Source organism: Pararge aegeria, chromosome 4 (assembly GCF_905163445.1).
Source record: "Pararge aegeria chromosome 4, ilParAegt1.1, whole genome shotgun sequence".
NCBI classification, from domain to species: domain Eukaryota; kingdom Metazoa; phylum Arthropoda; class Insecta; order Lepidoptera; family Nymphalidae; genus Pararge; species Pararge aegeria.
The window spans coordinates 4814894-4838629 of record NC_053183.1 but is presented as its reverse complement, the minus strand read 5'-3'; the positions used below and the strand labels follow the sequence as shown (position 1 = coordinate 4838629).

The 23736-nt window shown below is 33.6% G+C and overlaps 1 protein-coding gene across 3 annotated transcripts in view; it reads right to left on the bottom strand.

Moving 5' to 3' along the window:
• LOC120637697 (aquaporin AQPAe.a) overlaps nucleotides 1-23736 on the bottom strand; it is a 127811-nt gene that overhangs the window by 58877 nt on the left and 45198 nt on the right. For 2 of the 3 annotated variants that reach the window (XM_039909650.1, XM_039909652.1), the window contains one exon: nucleotides 13369-13565. In XM_039909650.1, coding sequence (XP_039765584.1) covers nucleotides 13369-13565 — 197 coding nt within the window. Of the gene's footprint in view, nucleotides 1-13368; nucleotides 13566-18874; nucleotides 19089-23736 lie in introns of those variants that run through there. The other variant, XM_039909651.1, reaches the window with a different exon arrangement.

The following is a 23736-nucleotide window of genomic DNA, read 5'->3' as shown; positions in this document are numbered from 1 at the left end:
TATTCTTATAGGTACCTAATTTAATCAGCTACTTCCATATTTCAATAGCCTCGGACTATTCTTTAGAGAGCGATTTAAGCTGCAAGTCTAGGTTTATTATAATATTGTTTTAAAAAGAACCATAAACGCGTAAAATCGTATTGCACGTCATGTAAATGTAGCCTAACTTATGTAGCTACGTAAACGTCGCAGTGCCTTATAATGCACTAGTTTTCAGCGAGCACGATACAAAGATGTGTTTAAAAACCTACCTTATTCATCTTAGGTGTTGTGATATTTAAATGAAAACCTATGCCTAACATGTGTGACACAATAAACTCGTAGGAGTCGGTGACATTGGTCGTGTAAACTAGGGTTGTCACCTTTCAGATCTCCATTCTATTATCCTGTCGAATGTCGCGGTTTTTTTAGGAATATTTACAACTTAAATTATTAAACAAAGTAGAATTGAAAACTTTACTCAAACAAACACAAATTAAAATTTGCTTGATTACCGTATAATTCATAGTACTTATTAAAATTTAAACTAGAGGTTACGCAGGCTTGTCCCCGACCAATTCTTTTGGATATTTTTATTTCACATTGTCCCTTTTAACTATGTACCTAGTTAAAACAATTCATAATCAGGTATTCAACCCGTTTGGAAAATTCGCAGTGCTTTTCTGCGTCACAAAACGCTTTTTGGCAAAGATTTAAATCCATAGAGAACTAGCCTGACATCCGTAATTATGCAGTAGGTAGTTATTATTTTCTAGGATAGAACTTTAGAATTTATGGCATTAAATAAATAGCACCACTGTTCTTCGTGTCTTAAATCTTGCATTGATGCTGTCTTGCGACACAGTCATGAACGTGTTGTCAGGGCAACAATATACATCGACTAAATGGGAGTTGCTAACCCTATCGTGGGCGAACAGCACGCACGACAAATGGCATTTATTTGGATCGTACCATTGTCATGTTAATCCCTGACTGACAGCTTATTCTGTTGCGCAAGTTTAACAGAGTATAACTGACGCAATTTGATTTGTCTCGGAAACACACTGAACTAGAATAAAGTGAATAAAACGCTTCAAATCGCGTGATGGCCGCTTTTTGTTGGATACCGTGCCACCGTAATACCATAACAATAATAATATGTTTCTAGTTTATGTAAATGGCTTTGTTATGTCATTTTGAAGTCTTTATCAGATCTTCTTAACAACTTAAAGTCACTTTTCCGTAAATAAGCCTCACTATATACTATATTGTAAGTTTATTATACGTATATATAGGTATATAATATGTTTATTTATATGCACCACCTACCTCTCTTCTTGAGCTGTGTTTTACGCCTTTGGTTGCCTGGAAGAGATCGCTATGCGATAATACCGCCAAATTGTATACTTTCTGTTAAATTTTTATTTACAATTTTTCGTATGTGATGTACAAAAAAAGTGTATTCATTCATTCATTCAAAATAATAAATCAAAATAATAATACATTTTTTTTTAAATTCCACTACAAGTTACTCCTTGACTGCAATCTCACCTGATGGTAAGTGGTGATGCAGTCTAAAATGTTAGCGGTCTAACCTGTTAGGGAGTGTGGTAATCATACCTCTAATAGGTTTCTATGCGACATAGCGCTGGAACATCGAATCACTTAGCGGCACGTCTTTGCAAGTAGGCTGGTAAATGGTAAGAAGCCACGGCCAAAGCCTCCCACCAGACCAGACCAGAGAAAATTCAGAAATTATAAATTCCCAAATTGCTCCTGCCAGTAATCGAACCATGGACCTCCTACTTAAATTCACAGCGGTCACCGTTGCGCCAGGGAGTTTCTTGCTGGCTCTTCTCGGTGGAATCTGCCTTCCGAACCGGTGGTAGAGTCATACACAGACTAACTTGACCTTTCTAAACTGCTTATAAACTGGGCCTACTTGAAATAAATGAATTTCGATTTTTTTGAATTTTCAGTACGTTCCAATGATGTGATACGCTACGAATATTGGTGTATAAAACAGTCCTTGATACACCATGGCAGGCAGTGGCGTGCATAGAGGGTACAGGGTATGCAGATAATATAAAATGAAGGAAATTTCCAGTAATAGATATAAAAAAACTTAAGGATAGGCATTGTTAGAGTTATATAAAAGCCTACCCATAAGTATTTATAGCTCGTAATGGAGATTTTCTTTATTTTATATCAGCTGCGTACCCTGTGCATACCCTCTATGCACGCCACTGATGGCAGGTGATTGATTTATTTTAATATTTTAAATATAAAAGTGTGTCTGTTTGTTTATGTATCTGTATTGTTTGTTACCTAAGTTAGGCTCAACTCATGCACTGCCCGTATCAAAATTTGGAACACAGACAGCTAGGTAGGCGAAGGATATAAAAAACTAATTTATGGCGGGAAATCCCTTAGGGACTGGTCTCGAAGAAATTAAAAAACATTTTGTTACTCGCTCTAGTTAGCTCCAATTCTGAATGCAGATGTAGGATAACTTAAAGGTCCAGAAAAATAAACAGCTCCCCCGGAGTTTTTAAAAAACCGGGACAGCTAGAAGGTAGGTACATAAAAAATCCTTAAAGGCAAGAAACCTTTGTTTATATTAACGTTACGACAATAATAAATATATACTTACTTACATGATATAGATTTTTTAAACATAATTTTCGCTGCGTTAACTTAGACTTCTAAACGGTGAGGAAAAATAGTTAATTATAAGTCCATCTTCACGACTGCAGTCTTTGAACTTAAACCAACTAACTGACCTTGATGCCGATTACTTTCTTAACCAACATGAGTACTTATTTGGGCCAAGAGCTTTTCATAATGAAGGGTTCGGTTACAATTTATATGCATTTGATAATTTTAGAACCGTTTGGCAATCATATCTCGAAACTGATTTCCATACTAATATCAACGATGTACCTTTGTACCGTTATTTCAAGGTCGTCTTGCAAAATGGATTTGTTTCGTTGGTAATTATAATAATAATAATTTATGATTTAAGAATCGTTACTTTCACCGTTGGTGTTGCTATATAACACTATAATATATATCATACTAATCTGAACATATAATTTTAAGGAAATCAAAACAAAACATTTTTCATTTGACTTCTACGTAAGTTTTATTTAGTCTACACGTTTTAAGTGAAGAGATTCGTGTTACGTTATTCAGCGGAGAGCATTTTAAAGATGATTTGTATATTTTATAACATACGGGTAGAGAACTTCAAAATCAAACATATCATCATTTATTGTCTGTGCAAAATTTTGATTAAAGTGACACAGCTTTCCAAATGAAAAACAATTGTTTAAAATAATTATATCCTCCTCCTTTCTTAAAGGCGGTTAAAATAGAGTTTTTGCAATAAAGTTTTTACATGACTGAGTTTCTACTTGGCTTCGTATCAAACCACAGAAACGCTTACCTGTCAATGGTTATAAATATAAATAAGATATATTTAGAAAGAGAACCATCGTGGTCAAATTTTTTTATGTCAAAGCATATACTAGTTTATTTCAGTAGGTATTGTGAATCGTAAATAATAGTTAGGGTCAAAATTAAATATTCGCATTTTTTACTGTCGCTAAACAAAAAAGGTAATTAGATGCTAATTGGCTTCGTAGTAAAAACAAAAAAACTTAATGTTATTGATTGTAAATATAAATAAAGTATGTTTAGAAAGAAAACCGTCGTGGTCAAAAATGTTTCTATTAAAAACGATTTTTATATGTCAAACCACTCGCTAGTTTATTTCAGTGGTTCAATCACATACATGTAAATAATAGTTAGGGTCAGAATTTAATATTTGCGCTATTTTATTGTCCGCTAAACGAAAAGGTAATTAATATGAAGAATGGTGAGAGTAAATTTTTACGATGCGCGCGCACACTGTTACAAAAAACCGACACCGATGAAGTTAGCTATAGTCAACATTTTAGTTTTTCTAAAAAAGGTGTGTTTAGTTGACTTTCAATAATTCAACACTACTACTAACAGTAGCCAATAGTTATTGTCGTTTCTCTACAAACGCAGAAATTAGAATAAGGCGAAAGATAAAATTTGTGAAAAGATTTTTATCTTGTTACGCCAAAGGAGTATAACTTCTAACGCGTACACATAAGTACACACACGTATTTTCTTTTTTTGAACAGCAGACTTTATATCTTTTAAGCCTCCAACCATAAGAAAAACAACAATCAAATTAACAAACTAAGGCCTGCCAATGAGTCAGCATATCAGATAAGATAACAGAGATTGGAGCGATTAATTGGGATACGGTCCAGCGAGCAACGTCGCTACGTCGATAATATCTCTTGAACATGACACAAGATATCTACATCAACTAATATCAAAATATACTTTAAGTTAGGTCATTTGTAATTAATTTAATACATAACAACTATTTTCGGAAACATATACTTTAGGAATTGTTTAAAGTTTAATACAAATATCATTCGCCATTTTACGCCTGCAAAGATGAGGTGTCATCTCAAAGCGTAACCATTAATTTCAGTATGAACTCTTATCATCTCAATCGTGAAAACAAAGCTATTCCGAAGTCTTACAGGACGCGGCTTTAGCCGACGTTTCCTTTTTGTCTACTTCCAGTCTTAGATTTCTAAACACTTACTTTATAAAAATCACAGTCCGAGAATATTTTATCACTGTTGCTAATTGAAATAGTTATTTATTTACAGCACAAAGGTAACTAAAAAGGTTATCGAACCAGGAACCAGTAATAGGTAAACGTTTCTGTTAATTATGGCTATACAAAAACTTTAATCAAGGGATCAAATGCCGTAGAATTACAGCGACAACATAACAATTATATACTCTTATGTAACATAGCTCTTCCCTTTGCTACTTCACATTTCAGATGCGTTAAGTATAACTAGCAACAAGCACTGTTCGAAAACTATGGTCTTCTTGCGCATTTCGATTAGGTAAATTAGGTTACATTATGAGACTGTTGGTTTTAATACCCAATTTAAGGGTATAACTGACAATATGATATAGTGACAAGTTTCAAAAGCGACGCACTGTTTCACATCATAGGTATTAGAAACTTTTACTACAAAAGCGAGACGCCGCGCGCCGTTAGCATGGTGAAGTGCTTTATTTGTTCCTATTTCTGAAGTTAAAAAACTGCATGTCCAACCTATCGTATATATTATATCGTATCATAATACACATTATCCTTATTATTTATAATTTTTATAATCAAGCTGGTATGTAGCCAACAGTGCAGAAGCAGTGATAGACTAGTGGGGAAGGCTTCGGATTTCCTTTCGTGGAAACCGTGTTTGAGCCCGGCACGTACCGCTGACTTTTCGGAGTTATGTGCGTTTTTATTTTAAACAATTTAAATATCACTTGCTTTACTCGGTGACGGAAAACATCGTGAGGAAACCTGCATGCCAGAGAGTTCTCCACAATGTTCCCAACGGTGTGTGAAGTCTACCAATCCGCGCTTGGCCCTTCTCATTCTGAAAGGAGAATTCCCGTGCCCTGTAGTGGGGCGCTTGATGATGATGATGATAAGTCAAATGACAATAATGTTTTTCATCCACGTTCCTGTTACGAACCGTTAAGGCATCTGTGTTTCCTAACACGTATACCCTGTTGGATACCTTTAAGACAAAAGTGAATGGGAATGTTTTAGGCAAGCCTGTTTCACCTCATCATTCCTTTCCATAAGGCATAATATAAATTAAAAATACAAAGTCGCATTTAACGAATGAAGTCGCGAGTTTCACTCTGTCTCTTTATAATGTTAATTTGATAACATCTTTGGCATGTGTGCTCAGCTTAATAGTGAGATATTGATTGTCACGTCGCATTTGTTTGTTCATTAATAACACTGATTGCTCCGTTGCGATATTTTCACGGCTTGATTGACTACTACAAAGGTATTGGGAAATAAATGCAATTGTAATTTGGACAGCTACATTTTACTACAAGACTGCATAGTAGCACCTCTACGGTTTTACTTACCAATCCAAGCGAGGTTTAAGACTTAAAATAACACTATAACTCTAAATAGGTAGTATGATGACAATCTGAGGACCAACACCAAAAATAAAATAACATTATAAGAGCGAGTATGTTTGTTTATTTGTCCTTCCTTTACGCCCTAACTAAACGACTAATCTACTTTATTGTTGGCAAAGAGTTAGCTGAAAAGCCGAATAGTAACTAACTTACAACAGGCTAATGAAAAGACACACAACAATGTTTACGGTATCTTATTCCTTCTGGCAAAATTTTTTAAACTACCACGCGAGCCAAGCCGCGGTTAAAACTTACTAAAAATAATAAAAAATTGTGTGTGGATTTTCGAAATTATGTTTGTTTTTAATTTAAGCAATTCTAGATATTACTTACTATAACGGTGAAGTATAACATCGAAGACACCTGATACCTAAGAGCTGTCCTTATTTTTCTTAAAGGCGTGTGAAGTCTATACATCGAGACTTTGTCACGGGGCTGGGCTTCTTATTCTGAGAGACCCTGCGGGTCGGTAGTGAATTGATAACGCTTTCATTCAAGCACAGAGTACTTTTTTTATTTTATTTCAACTTTAAGTTTGGAAACACTGTTTAAACAGAGCACGAAACTATTATTTTATAAATAATATTTTAATTTAGGTATACCTTGATAGTTAACGATTTATAATGATAGCAAAAATATTATGAAAATTAAGCTTAATTTGCTATACTCCTCGAACAGCAAGAGAATCTGTATGGTGTAAATTATAATTTCTTCAATCCGTATACTCCACACCAAGCATATTCTCGGCAATGTACCCTCTACGCATGTTTCGCTCCGAAACAATCCTCAGGAGATGTTGACTTTACAATGACATAAGAAATGTCATTGTAAAGTTAACATCTCCTAAATGCTGTGCAGAAATAACCATGCCAGGAGCGCTACCCTGGACGGACTCTGTCATAAAAGCTCTTCTACTACTAAACATATGGAATATCTCACGAAGTAATAAATAAATACGTTACATAACCATAGAAATAAATAAGGAAAATGTCAAGAACTAGAATATGAAAATGCACACAGAACTATGAAGGTTATCAAGGGATTTCCGAGAACAAGATGGTTCAATGCACATTATTAAAATGTCGAGATGCCAAACGTCGATTGCCTGCACCGAATATGATTAATGAGAAGTCGTGAATGGTCTAATCAACTTGTAACCGTGTGGATTTCACATGAACCTCATAATAATTATTTGGGATCACGCGACCGTATCGTCTGCATGTTCATACAAATCTTCTGTAAATTTCAATATATTGTACAGCAATGTATCCAAAACATAAATTATACGCAAGAACTTGATTAAACCTGACATTGTGTATACAGTATAAAACGATAAACTCAATAAGTTAAAAGTTTATATTAAACGAACGCTTATAGAAGGATCCGATAGTAATATTAAGCACAGACGAAGTCAAAGTCAAAAGTCAAAAATATCTTTATTCAAGTAGGCCCACAGGTGGCACTTTTGATGCGTACATAAGAACCACACGGTAGTGAGATGATGGCGATAACCACATTCGTAAACTTAAAACTAAAGCTACGAGGGTTCCAAACGCGTCCTGGTCTAAGAAGAAGCCCACAACAAACTTAGCCGGGTGTTTTTTTTTTTTTTTTTTACGGTAAAAAGGTATAAATGTCTCTCTCTGGCTAAATTTGTTGGGGAGGCGTTTGGAACCATGCTTGCTCCATACAGCATTAATTTTTATTTAACGAATTTAGATAACACCATTATAATGATGGAAACAAATGGGTATCTATGGGCCTATACTAAATAAAGATTTTTTTTTGACTAAGTTATGTGCGTTTTAAGTATTTAAAAATATCACTTCGACGGTTTAGTAACCTGCATGCCTGAGAGTTCTACATAATGTTCTCAAAGGTGTGTAGAGTCCACCAATCCGCACTGAGCCAGCGTGGTGGAGGCCTTAACCTCTTCTCATTGTGGGAGGAGACCCGTGCCCTGTAGTGGACCGGTAATGGGTCGATATGATGATGAAAGAAAAATTTACTGTCACTGGATGCATTGAAAGACTGTGGGAGATTAAAAATATACCTACTAACAAGAATTATTTCTTCAACACGTAACATTTGAAGCTGCAAATTTCACGCATTACCTATGTATGACGAGCGATTGTAATTTGCGCGTCCTTAATATTTATCAATATTTTGATCGATAGAAATTTCGCAACTTAACTCATCACTGGCAGTGTTCATGTTGTATGCAGATATTTATTTCCCTTGACTTTTAGATAAAGAAATAACGCTAATAAGATAAAAGTGGAACACGTAGACGCCCATAGTTGCTAAACCAAGTACAAAATGCTATGTTGTATTAAAACATTTATTTGCGCAGACCATCGAGTTATCACTGATCCGTACTTCGAGCTTTTTGCACCGAGGGTCAAAAAGCTATCAAATATAGGCATTGTATATTGACAAAGATTGCTATTTACTATCTTCGCCCCAAAACAAATATTAACAAAGTATAAACGTATTGTATATAATACTCTCTAAATAATGAATGAAGTAACCTTTTTAGTATATTTCAAAAATACGATGAAAGCGCTTTTAAAAATTTTGATAAAATACAAGCTGTTACCCGCGACTTCGTTTACGTTTATATTGTTAATCTACAAATCCCATAGGAACCGTTTGTTATCCTAGGACCCTATGTTACTGCCAATATTTTTTAATTGTTTTTTTTTTAACTACAGGTTAGCCCTTGACTGAAATCTCACCTGGTGGTATGCAGTCTAAGATGATAGCGTGCTAAAGAGAAATAATATATTCCAAAATTGCCCCTGCGGGAAATCGAATCAGGGACCTTCTAGTTAAATTAACAGCACTCACCGTTGCGCCAGGGAGGTGGTTAAATACAAATCAAGTTTATTGGTTGACTAGTTAGAGCGTGAAGGAATGACAAACAAACAAACACACTTTCGCATTTATAATATTAGTAAGAATGGCCGCGCTCGTTCGATTGTTCCATACCTCGCAACTAAAACTTACATACCGCATAAGAAATTACAATTTAAAGGAAGGCTAGAACACGTATTTTAAGTTATTTAACAAAAAAGGTAACTTCGAAAATAAGATATAAATTTTACCCACACGTATTATTTATTGAAGTCAAGTGCAAGTTATTCATGAACAAAATTAAGCTATATACATAAACACGTTTTGTCATTATATACTTTACGCTGTTAAACGTATGCTGAATAAATCGCGAAATGGTCTTTGAATTTTATTTAATTCACATAAGTTTTGTCGTTGATCGATAAAATCGTGATAAAATGATCTTTGAACTTTTTAAAGTAAGAAAATTATTTTATAAATAGTTTGTCTTTCAATCGATGCATGAGTGTGTCAAAGTCAAACTCAAAACATTTGTAAACATTCTCGAGAATTCAAGAAATTCATTGCACCGTTACATAAATATTTATTTATAGCCCTATAATAATAACACTTAAAGCATGTTGTGAGTAGCAGCTTTATCTTGCATCCGATCAATTTGCATAACGTCCAGGGCTAAGCACGAGTGACATACGGATGCCGTATTCGTGACCACTTATCTCTAAATCATTTTTCGACAAATCTATGATTTGAAGGGTTTAATACGTTGGTTTTGTATCTACAAATTATATAAACAACTATAACTGGTAAGTATAAAATTGCCAATTTAATATATCGATGAAATTAATCAAATATTATATAAGTACTCATATAGATCGAGGTTCCATGCCCTAGTTACGAACACGTTCGGGGTTCTTATTCATGAACTTGCTCGCGCGGACTTACTTAAAAAACTACACACTACATTTGTATGAAATAAGGTATTAATTTAAAAAATTATAACAATACTAGCTGTTGCCCGCGACTTCGTCTGCGTTTGATTTTGTTTTTTGATGTGGCATTTAATTTAGTAGTAGATCTAAAAAAAATAAAGTATTCAGTATCGCTAAGCCTTAAATGAGGGGTTTGCTGCTGTCTGCTAAGGAGTTCTGCCCTCTATCTCCAAACATAGTTTGGGCAAAATTAAACACATATTATAACCTCTATAGTACAAAAATAATTATTTAAATCGGTTATAATTTGTCGGAGTTTTGATGTAAAATCGTCAAACACTCATCCCCTCTCTCAAAGTTACCGAGCTTAATGTCGGGATAAAAGTATCCTATATTACTTCGAACACTTCCAAGAATATGTGTACACAGTTTCATGAGGATCTGTTAAGTAGTTTTTGCGTGAAAGCGTAACAAACAAACTTACATTGACATTTATAATATTAAGTAGGGATGGAATATAAAGATTTTTTTTATAAATATAACCCTTTTTATTTTATTAAACTATCATAATAAACTAGCGGTCATGAAACAATGAGTCCCTAAGAATTAAAAAGAACCTTGAATCTGGTCGCAGAATTATCTACCAATCAATCTTAAACATCTAGAGACACACAGACACTTCTTTAAAATCCTCGTCAAAATATATCCAGCCTTAAAAGGGATAAGTGACGTACAGAAAAATTATATTCGTATACAGAGATATATTTGTCCATTATATTGGTATATTGGACGTTGGGGTCTTAAGGTGCTGGAATGGCTACCCCGCACCGGTAAACGCAGCGTAGGTCGGCCCCCAACGAGGTGGACAGAAGACATCAGGCGAGTCGCTGGGAGCCGCTGGAGGCAAACAGCCCAGGACCGTGTATTGTGGAACTCCCTACAAAAGAACTATTTCCAGCAGTGGACGTCCATTGGTTGACATGATGATGACGTCAGAGATATATATAAAAACCCAACACTCATCGTATTGAGACCTTTCTGTTAATTCGATTGATAGTTAATATCCCGTTTACACTAACACTTTGTTGTGTTTTATAATTGATTACTAACTCTTTTTCGTTCCCCTATATTATTACGAGCACGAACCTACTACTATAGATTAAACACAATCGGTACATAAAAATCTGTTTAAAATATATTACGATACTTCGATTAGTAGACTTAAATAATAAAATTAAAAAATAAACACTTTATCTTATGACACCATTCTGACACACGTAATAATTACATTGTCAATAAACTGTACCCATACCTGTCGGTTATATTCACCTCCATTAGTCGAAAGTGGTATCGTACTATTATCGTGTACCAAGGTTCACATATTCATCTATTTGCATATTGGCCTTTTAATGATATTGAATGGAACATGTGTTATACATTTAACACATGAGCGACCACGGGTCTGCGACTTCGTGGGAAAGGCCGGACATTGACTCAATTGTCCTATTTTATTGTATTGATAGCTGCATTTAAGGATGTGGATTAAATATTTTATTGCAAAAATTTAGGCCGCGTTTTTGCTTAAATTTGATAAACTTGAAATATCAACAGTATAGTTTATATAATAACCCTATTTACAAAGCTAAATTATGACAAATACATTCTTAAGATCATACTTAATCTATTAGCGCCCCACAGCTGGGCATCCCGCACAGAAGAATAGGATTTATAGCTTAGACCCTCCACGCTGATCTAATATGGGTTATTAAGCAAACAAGTGATAATAACCGCATTCACAGTTCCCGATGCTCTTCTCTTATAGACGAGGGTGAAATTTCTGTGCACAAGGTCAGTAGTTACTAATAACTGCCTTTTAATATATATTTTTTTGCTCGAAGCTACGACTTTATTCATTTATATGCTGCTGTCCAAACTACCAAAATGGCAGTTACAATATTAAAATCTACTCGTTAAAACACTACTTATAAATTCATTTTCGAAGTATTTTTTTCTAAAATATAAAATATATTTCCAGACTACTAACTTCCATTTTTTTTTTTCTGTCATATTGTATTCTTCAAAAGAAGATCAAAAGACTTTAGATGAATGCCAAGCCACCCTTTTTTTAGGACAAGGGGAAAAAAATATTTGAAGCAGGATTAAAAAATATCTGTAAACAGATAAAACAAACAAGTCAAGTAATCCTTCCCGAACTTCAAAGAATTTGGGAGTAATGAGACGTATCGTTTCGGTTTAATAAACTTCAGCGGGAGGTCCTACATTTTCCATACTTATATACTCACTTACGTCATATTAAGTAGACCTCCTCAGCTTTTAAATGTAACCTCAATTACGATCACAAGTTTTAATTTGCCGTTTGACCTCTGCAATTTATCAAGGGTGAACCAGTAGCGAGTTTGTAAAAATACACAATTAATAACTGATTGATACGTTTGTGTATAAACAAAATATACATTACATATTAAAACGTAATAACAGGGCATGGTTATAGTGCAATCAAATCTAAGCTTTCGTTAACCCTCAATTTTTTTTACGATCATATCGACGCAGAAGAACACATTAATAGTATATAGGATTATTATAATTAATTGCGTACTACAACATATAGAAATGATCTTTATATAGAATAGAGGTTCAAATCTCGTTAATTATTCTTCATCCAATCTCATAGCAACGCAGGCTATACTTGAAACACAAAAGATTATAAATATATACTTGAAGAACAATTGACAATAGTCTCGTGAGTTTACGGCTAGAAAGGCCCTTCATGACGTAATAACATTAGTTGCTTTAATACGATTGCACGTCGTGAAAACATGTACGGGTAAAGAAACACTTACGGTTTTATTAATGAAAATTGGCATACCGTCAGAATTTAAAAAGATTTTTTTTTAATTTAAACTCAATTTAGTATGCCAGGAGACATCAGGAGAAAATGTTTCAATATAGTTTATAGCTTAAATTTTTGAAAAAGCTATATTCCTCTAAATGATGAGCTGAAGGAGATCGTGTGTATCGTTCTTCATAATAAGATTAAAGTCAAAGTCAAATAGGCACATATATGGCACTTTTGAGTTGATGGCAATAAATAAATTTGTTAATTTAAAACGAAAGCCACGAGGGTTACAAATGCGCCTGATCTAAGAAGAAGCCTATAACAAACTTCGCCGGTTGTTTTTTTTTTGTTATTACCATTTCAAATTGTCTTAAACATTTCAGTACTCTAATTTTCGCATTAAAATTGTGTTATTTCGAGATCTTTGTCTATCCTCTGTAATAATGTCGTATTTCTTACATGTACCCATGAAATCAATTGAACGCTTTTAAACAAAATCTTCTGGCGTTTGATAAAGCAGGAAAATGAAACGTCCCGTTATGAAATCTTCAAATAATGTATCCGGTACTTCCGTGCTTTGGCAGAGCAACACACCATCTCCACAAGTACTGGAGTTCTTCCCTTCCTTCAACATTGTTGTTGATTTGTGCTAAAAGCTGAAAGACCACATACCTGCACAATAGAGCCGACTAGTAGACCAAAACACAAGGCGATGCTGGTAACTTTCGGTGCCTCTGCATTCTCGATGGCGATGCAGGCAGCTACACCGATGGACGTCAGCAGGAAGGTCCCGAGGAGCTCCGCCACCAACTGCCTCCAGAACAGCTTGTTATCCGTCACATCGGATAACCCGATTAGTGAGCTTGTTCCTTTAACAAAGACGAGAAAGGTCAGTGTCTTCTACTTATTATACGTCTATGTTATTTGTTTAATGTTTTCAATATACAAGACTACTAAGAAGATTTTTTTTTTTTTAAATATTAATAGCGGGCAAACGAGCAAGTGGGTCACCTGGTGATAAGTGATCACCGATGCGTTGCCGGCTTTTAGAAAATTTGTTTATCCGCCCCTTGAATAACCCTAGATTGTATTTTTGAGCAAACACATCAGGATGGGAGATTGTTCCATAATTTGCAAGTGGGGAGTCAAATAGGGTCACGGATATCTACGGCAACATCACAGAGTTTTAAAGGTCTCAAACAATATTTAAACACGATTACACGCACACACATACACATGTAACTCCGATTTCAAGTCATCAACAGGGGTGTTATCTTTCACCTCTTTTTAAATAATGCATGTACTTGATTATCCATTAATAGTATCCCAAAAAGGCCTATTATTCCTTGTTAGAACTATTGCTGTTGTTCCGGTTTGAGACCCTTCCTTGTTCTAAAGCTGTAGTTATAAACTGACTGAACATTTTCCGAAAGTGTATCCATACGACTATCAGGCGACTACCTTATTTTATTCTTCTGGTAATTTTTGCGCTATATTATAAAGTGAGACAAACACTCACTCTGAAGATAAAATTAAAGTAAAGTCTATTTTAACATACTTACGTAGGTTAGTTTTATTATTTAAGTTTGGTGTTTAGTTGTAAGTGACAGCGCAATTATAGTATTCGGGGAAAACAGAAGCCAAAACAGCATTCTAGATTTTTGCGGTGCATATTTAAAACAAGTAATTAAAATGCTTCGGATAAGCGTATGGGATATCAACAATGTTTTGTTTCTAACAATGCCCGATGGGAAAAAGGTGAGAGGAGAGAAAATAGAGAAAAAGAGATCATAAGCACTCTCTCACTACGTAGGTTTTACACGTAGATAGAAAACGCTTTACTTTTAACACACAAGTGTTTAGACATAAATACAGATTAAAAATGTAAAGTAATCTTTAAAATACAAAGGTTTGCAAAGACGTTTTCAATCTCTTCTAGAACACTGGAGTACTATGACTGTTCCAACATGATATTACATGCGTTAGTTAACAACTTCGTCCACAAGAGGTTAGTTTTTTTCCATACCCTAAAATCCCTACATTTGTTTTTCTGTGATAAAAAATGTAACCTGTGTTACTTTCTGCCTCTTTAACAGGACTTTCGAATACAGCAAACTTTCGGTTTGAGTGAGATAATCTTTAATTGAAAAATAATTAATGCATTTTTTATTTATTATTACTTAGTATTCCAATCACATTATATTTTTATATCAATATTAATAGATCATGTACCTCCAAGATGAAGAAATTGTAAGTTGTGTTAACTTTTCAATATTTATGTTTCTAATAGCTTCATAATTGCGGTTGGAATTGCGATTAATAAATAGTCTAACGTAATGCGACTTTATTTCGTAATAAATAAATTTTCATGACACTTGCTCGTAACCGAAGAAACTTAACACGGTAGTTTTACTTTATATTACTGCGCTCGTGTTTTTTTATATATATTTATATAGATGAAGCATTCTTTATTCAAACGAGCAATACAATTTTCAAAAAATATAAAATAACGATATTATTAATAATACCAATACCATTTCCATAAACTATATAAAAAAAGTGATATTTTTTTGGAATTGTTCCTAAACTAGGTAATTGTTTCAATATCTTAGTTTAGTTTATTATTTATTAGAATCGGTTTATACCTACTTATCCACTGTGAACAGTAGAAAAACAAAATTTCTAAAAATATGCGGATAGGATTCACATTGACGTTGGTGCCGAGATTCATTTGTTTGTCTACGGATACGGCACTCGGTTCGATACCATAGCTGAAGATTTAACAACTATCTATTAATAGTATACTTATTTTGCATTCCAGTCAAGAAATTATCTGTGTCAGCCTGGAAGATAGAAAATTTTCATCACGATTCTTATCAAAATCACTACTAATGTGTGATGTAGGTAGGTATATTAAAATAATCGTTTAATCCCGCCAACTCGTACTGGAGCAGTGTGGTGGAACTAAGCTCTTAACCCCACTAACTTCAATATTTGTTTAACAAAAAATAGCTTAATTCACACAGAAAGAAGACAAAATAATAAGAAGTTTCTGGTTGTATTATAATTTAAGCAGTTTCATGTCAACGATCAACTATGCAAATAAAAATACAACAACACAAATGTCAAGCAACAAATGCTAAAGACAAAAGACGACTGACTCATCTGGCTCACTTCGATAGAAAATTTACATCGGTAACACGCTCCCAACAAAACTTTTCTTTTTTTCTCACAGATACCTAATAAAATACCTATAAACTAAATTCGGATATTGGATTGAAAAATACGGCGTTCTAAACTTTGTCCCACATTCCAATTCCCCAACCTACCTTGCTAAATAAATGGGTTATAAAACCCTCTATATTTTATACAACCGTAGTAGTTCCAGGCATACAAACATGCAAACAAACTCGTTTATGAAGTATGCATTGTGATACTTTTATGAGATATTTTATACAAATATCCGTGGTGCATAAATTTCAGAAACGAATATAGAGCATAATGTGTATCTCAAGTAAATGTGAGTCAAGCAAATATTAATTATATTTCTAAACCAAATAGTGACCAATCGTGCAAAAAAGACGGTAAAAAAACTACGGCTTCATGACACAGATTTAAAAGAACAAAAAATATTGTTAATGCCTGTCATGTCTTAAGAAGTTAGGCTTTACCCCGCGGTTTTGCCTATTGAATTAAACAATATACAGTACAATATTTCTCGGGACTAGTTTAATTTATCGGCCCAGTACTTCCTGAGAATATAAACAAATTGTACCTAACCAATTTACTTAAATTTTCCTTTAATTCACTAAGCGGGCTTTATTATAAAAAAAGAGACCTTCTTAACTTTATTTTTATTGGGTCTCATAAAAAGTAGTTACTCAGAGGCACTCAGCCTCGAAAGAGAGCTCCAAGCTCGGGATATCTTTATGTGTGATTTAAACACATAGAGATATCCCGAGCTTCGAGCTCTCTTTTCTCTACGGATCTCCTCAATTATGAGAAGATCAGAGTTACCAACATAGCTCCAAAAGTCGCGACGCTAAGGTGGCGCTGTACGAGCCACATAGCTCGGATAGACGATGTCTCCAGTTTCTGGCGTTTATAAAGATAGACGACAAAAGGGGTTGCAAAGAGACGCTATATGCAAGCGGCGCAAGACCTTGGAATTTGGAACTAGAAAAGACCTATGCCCAGCTGTGGACGTGCATTGGTAGACGTCGTGTTAAAACTTGCGTCCTTATGAACGCTTCTTTATACTCAATTATATTTTGCATCTATCCATAAAATGAATTGTTCTATAATTACCATTTCCGCAATTAAAAAAAAAACAACAACATTACACAACACTTTATATTGTTTTATCATAGTCACAAGCTATCATTTCTGTATATCACAATATACTTAACTGCTGATTGTTTAACTAAGTTGTGTATAAAAATAAAAATATGAAAATTTATGTGCATATTTACAATAACTTTTAATAAAAAAAGATTTCATTTTTAAGTAGGTTATCGATTCTATGTTGAGAATTTAGTTCGTAAAGTAAAATTTGTTTAATTAAACAAATGTATTTATTTCATTTTAAATAAATATTATTAATTTTAGTACTAAGGTACGCTACTTATACACGACGACGTAAAAAAAAAAAACTTGGGTCCATTGAACGAGTAATTTATGAAGTAACTTTATAATAAATTACAATAAGCAATTAAAATTTTATCACACAATTAATAAAAGCACTTAATTTATATTTATAAAATAATTATTGATTCTCTCCTACTTACAGCGTAAAATTTTATAATTTAAAAGTGCACGTATTTGGCCTGACCCCAGGATTGAAAAACGTGTTGATCCTGGTGCTCCTTAATTTTTTTTAAATTTTATATTTACTAACTAATACAGATAGTGAATATTTAAGATAGCATTTTGAGTAGTTAATATTTATGGTCGTTAGTGCAATAAAGGGATGGCAGTAGCGAATTATAGTTAATATTCAGGTACCGCGTAACTAACAGTGTTTTACCGCGTAAGCAGGTACCACGTTTCGTGGTTTAACAGAAAGGCCGGAGATTTAAGTTCCAAAAAACTAGCGACCCAACGGTTTTTGAACGAACAGTTTTGTGTAGTTTGGTTACAAATCCCATAAAAATCCCGCAATCAAAATAAAGGTGGAAAAGTTTAGATCTAATTGAATGGTTGATAATTATGTTATTATAAAACTTGCTAAGCCAAATTATACAATATATCTACTACTCATGTTACTGTTAGAATCACTCATGCAGGACATTGCGGACTTTAAGAGGTAATAAAATCTACGCTATGCGTCTATCGCTAAAATTAACTGACATCAATAAAATTACCTACTTCGCGACATGTGCAATTTACAGCATTAGAAATCATTGCTTTCTACGAAAACCGATCTCTTCATTTTACACGACTATTGACCGAGTTACCTGAATTAAGGATTCGTTCATAAGATTATTTATAACCACCACCTTTAATAATTATTGTGTATCAGTAAATGTTATTTAATAATTAATAATTACATTGCAAGGGCGTGATAATTGATTGATAAACTAACCCAAATAAAATATTTTATAGATTATCTAAAAGCGTTTAGATTTTTATCGTTAGTGATATTATGTAGAATAAGTATTACTTTCAGAGATTTCTAGATCATCTTAAAAAACCCTAATGCTAATAAAAACAAACAAAGCATTCTGAAATGATATCATATACGAATTTTCGTTGCGATAAAATTTCACACGAAGCGAAAGTTAATAAATGCGTGGATACAACATTTTCATACAACAGTCATCAAAAATAAATAAATATCCGGATGCTATAACAGAACGTTTGAAACTAAAACACGATTTAAAAAGCTATGTAACCGCTCCATAAACTTTTCTATTTACACTTTTTTGCAATTTTTAGTTTGCTATATAAAATTATCCCAAAATGATAATAACTTGTAGTAGTCGTAAACTGCAAATTTACGTTAGAGTCACTTTGTCGGTTTATTCAACTGAGAAAATTTTATTTCATTTAGTACAGCAAATAACCATTTAGTCAAAAATATATTCAAGAAATCCCGCTGTAAACACTTCATAAATTTAATAATAATATACGTTATTTTAACTTCAGTTTGGATTAATCAGCATCTAAATTTACTTACTCTTATGCATTTCATCCATGGGATAATCCGTCTTCATTTTGCTAACACTGTTTACAGTCCGATATCACAATACCCGCACCGCACCGTTGCGATATCACCGCAAGTTATTTAATTTTAATTGAAAAATTCCTCGGTCGTTGTCGCGGGGAAAATATCGAGTATCGTCGTATGAACTGTGTACGCACTACCAGTCTGTAACGCTTCGTACCTGAGTGTGAGGTAGGCGGCTGCCGGGGATGTCAGCGGACCAGTCGTTGCAGTTTACTTTTTATTCCGAATGCTGTTCTTGTTATGTTTATAAGTTAATCGACGGTTGGATATCCGTCCGGCGTCAATGTCTCCGAAAATTTCATGAATTCCCAATTCTTATGATATCCCCTGTAACGGCCTGGAACGCAGTTTTAAACTTTTCCTGACATCATTGTCTGTGATGTAATCTGAACATAAATATATTAATGCTCGTTGGTTAAATTGAATGAAATTCATTTATTCCAAGTAGGCTTACTTCGCAATTTGGAACCGTTAACTCTGTCTGTTTCTGGTGACTCTACCATGAGTTCGGACTCTACCATGAGTATTCTACCAAGAAGCATTCTACCATTTTACAATTTGATTATTGTTTCTCTATCTTGTGAAAGATGAAAACGGAGTGGCTTGTCTTTTAGAAATTCATTAATTCGGAAGTAGCCAGGATTTTTCAAATGTGTTTTAATACATTTTTTAACCTCATAAAAAACTAATTATTGTAGTATCATGTTATAAAATACTAGCTGACCCGCGCAACTTCGTCTGCACCAAATCGTTTTAATATCTTAAAAAAATCTAGAAACTAATTACAACGCCCTACCAGGGTCCAGTTTTATTTCCAAACTATGTTATTCGCGTATCAAATAATATCTAAGCGCGTCCGCCGCTTCACAGCGACGCATATACACACTATGTAATGTGTGTGTGTAACCTTGATCGTCAACTGTTATATTTTGTACGATTTTTGTCATTTAGGCCTTATTAACCGACAGGCCTTAATACCCGCGGGCACCTTACATAAACTACATAGCGAAGAACTAGATGAAAGATGCGGTAAGAGAGTAGATAATGGATACCTATTATAAATATCGTGGAAATAGCTTAGAGTTCATCAGAAGTGTCAACCTTGACCTTCTAATCGGAGAAAAAACATTACACAATATAAAAGCCTTTCCCATCGTAACAATTCTAAGAACCAGGTATAAGGAAAATGACTAGCTAAGAAAGAAAAAAAAATGTTGGCTGTCACTGGAAGTAGTGGATGTAAAGCATTTAAATTAGGTTCCGTTAATGAAATCATAGTGATTTATCTAATTAATTTAAATACAATAATTATTAGAGAATGTAGACTTATAGTTATGTAATGTATACCTATTATTAAATAGATAAAAGAAGAATATAATATTCTATAGTCGACAAAGGGGTCGAGTGCGATGGTGTGACGGCGTAATAGCGTCATGCCGTTTCCGTGAGGGCATCCGGGGCTATTTTATTATTATCACATCGATTGACATGCCTAGAGTGCAAAGGCATGCCAATATATATTTCACATAAAAAAGCAAAACCGAACCTGTTTATACGCTTATAATAGAATACTCGGATGAAACTTATAAGAAAGGTTCAATTCAATTTTAAACGGGTTCCTACTACTGGCTTGCGGGTAAAATGGACATATGAGTAGGGCTCGTGTATTATTTTCCACACATCAAATATTTCTTTAATAATTTTACATAAACCCCTTTGTATTCTACTTTTTCTTTATGTTTCTGTTTTGATTACATTTTGTATAATAAATAATAAATAAATATACTACGACAATACACACATCGCCATCCAGCCCCAAAGTAAGCATAGCTTGTGTTATGGGTACTAAGATGACTGATGAATAATTATAATATGAATAATATATATAAACACTTATTATATATAGATAAACACCCAGACACTAAAAAACATTCATGTTCATCACACAAACATTCTCCAGTTGTGGGAATCGAACCCACGGCCTTGGCTCAGAAAGCAGGGTCGCTTCCCACTGCGCCAATCGGCCGTCTATCTATATATGTTAATGTTGTGGTATACAAATAAAGAGTTTAATAATAATAAACCGCGGGCAAAAGCTATATTCCATATAAAATTACAAAGTGGAAAATATCACAGCACAGGTTAAATTCTGAGTAATGTGCGTAAGTATAAAAGTCGATGTAGAGAAAGGAAGTGGCATACATGCAGAACATAGATGGAAATAAACCTACTACCTAGAATATTGAAATGGAATTCTTTTAGACTCAATATAGGCTTTATAATCTATCTCAAGTCTGAATCACGTTTTATAAGAACTGTACGTTGTTGGAAAAACCGTAATAATTCAGGCACGATCTATTCATGAATAGAATAAACCTAACTTAACTAGCATAATAAAATCAAATTCGCTTAACTTAGATATATTATGTAAATCCAAGCCAAAATGTCAATGAAATCGCAGTAAATCGGGAATTACCAACTAAAACGGAAAGGATGGGAATTTAAGAATGAAACTGTCTTCTTACATTATGTTTTGTTTGAGGAGGTAAGATTCGCCGTCAAAACAAATCTGTCAAAATAACACACTCCGTAACATGCATAATAATGATTTAATTTAATCCATTGTTAAAAGTATTTTCATTAACTGTTAACTAAGCTTAAAATATCTCATAAAAGTTATTATCTTAATTGATTATTTATTTCTTAAGGTTTTTATTTAAATAAAAGTAAATTAAATATAATTAAATTTACTAAATATTTAATAAGGTTTCTTAAATAAACTTGAACGAGTACATACCACGATAATATTTTGGGTTTTGTTGATATTTCGACCTAGTTGCATGGATCGTGGCCACGGCGGGAATGCGGGGGTACCAGATGTCAAGTTGGATGTCACGGGCAGAATCTGACTACCCGCTTTCGTGTTCTTTTTGTCGGTATTTCACGAACTGTTCAACATACTACACTGACAACGTAACTTTTTATAAGTCGATAAGCTGTACGATTTTTTCTTGGTTTGCATTATTCTACCTATTCTACACACTTGCTAATTTAAAACCGGAAGCACAAAAACAATTTCATTTCAATTGTGAGGACGGTTTTCTCGCTTCAGGGACGGGCTACAATAACTAAGTTTTACTTTCGCACTAAAGAAGTCATTTACAGTTTAGTTTTCTTCATGTTTGATATTTTTTTTAATTCATAAGAAGTTTATTTCGCTTATTAAGTTATGCTCACTTAAAATGCCATTTAACTCACTTGTTCAAAGCTAGTAATCTGTAAGAAATTATCATTAAAAAAGGATTTCAAGATATCAACGTAGGATCTAGGTAAAACCTTCACAAATTGGCATAAGCCTAACCCCATTGGCATACAGTCAAATCGTTAATGTTGCGTGCGCGATGCAATGCCAAATGCTTTCTCTGGTCCTTAAATCACAATATATCTTGTAGTTACGAAAATGAGGTTTCTGTGAGGAATATTAACTAAGAATAAGTAGAATGCTTCCTCTATTTGAGATACGTAGGTTTTATTCTATCGGCCCGGATTCAGTTATGTTTATATCTTTACATTTAATGTTAAAGTTGCGTTATAACCTATCAATTAAATGCAATGAACGAATTAAAATTCCAAATCTGAAAAACCTTCTAGGTTACTTTAATCCTAACCTATAATTGGTATGACTTACTTGTGTGATCTTATTATAACGCAGCGACGAGGAAATTCATACTTAAGTAACGGATAAAATTATGGAAAACCACCACATCTTAAGAAGTCTATAAATACTTATATAAACTATTTATTAATTATGGATTTTTTTATGACATTCGTAGTAGAAATTGAGGCCCGATTCTAATTTCACGTTTGAATTTGAAGGCACTTACTCATATAATAATTACAATAGTAATATTTATTTCGTTTTTATCTCGTTTTTATATATTAAGATCTCTACAACAGAAAAAAATCTTATGTCAAAAATTTGCTAGTTTCAATACTTCTAAATAATTAAAAGAAAACTATTAAACAGGCTTCCACTTTAATGGTTCCAGAAGCCATGACTTCTGAATATCAATATTTATCTAAATATAAACATGTTTAATGAGCGTATCTCTTCGTATCTGTTTGGTTTGTAACATTGTCCTATTTTTTGCGATTGCTAAATACTTACGTGATACTTATCCACAATCGTTATTAATAGGTAGGCAATTATCTGTTATTTGATTTGAATTGATACAATTTTGTTCGGATTCGAATGAATACGCTAACAAATATCAATAAAAAATTTATGAAGCGCCTGTCGAACTCGAACACGGCTGATCGTACAAGATGTGCTAAGATGCCTACTTAGTAAATAGAACACTATGTATTAAATTATTTTGTTAGCAAAACGATGCGATAGACGCTAGAACAATATGTAAAATAATTGCCTAATTTAATTTATATTCTGTCCATACTACTCTAAAAACGAAAATGAATTCTATCCCCTGGCTCGCAATGGCAATAAAAGAGTGCGTTCTTATTTAATTTCAATTTAATATCACTTGCTCTTTCGGTATTTATAATTTTAAGTGTCAATTATTCATTGTACCTAAAGAGCAAGTCAACATCTCCATTCTCCTGAGGTTCGGATGTCCGGTATCGGAGCGAAACGTGCGTATAGAATACATTGCCGAAGATTTGTTCGGTGTGGTACAAAGAGTCAAGAAATTATACAGATTTTCTCCTGCTTTTCGCGGAATATAGCAAATTTCACGGAATTTTTTATCACCAACTTTTTTTTAAATTGCACAAAAACAGTTAGTATTGTGACA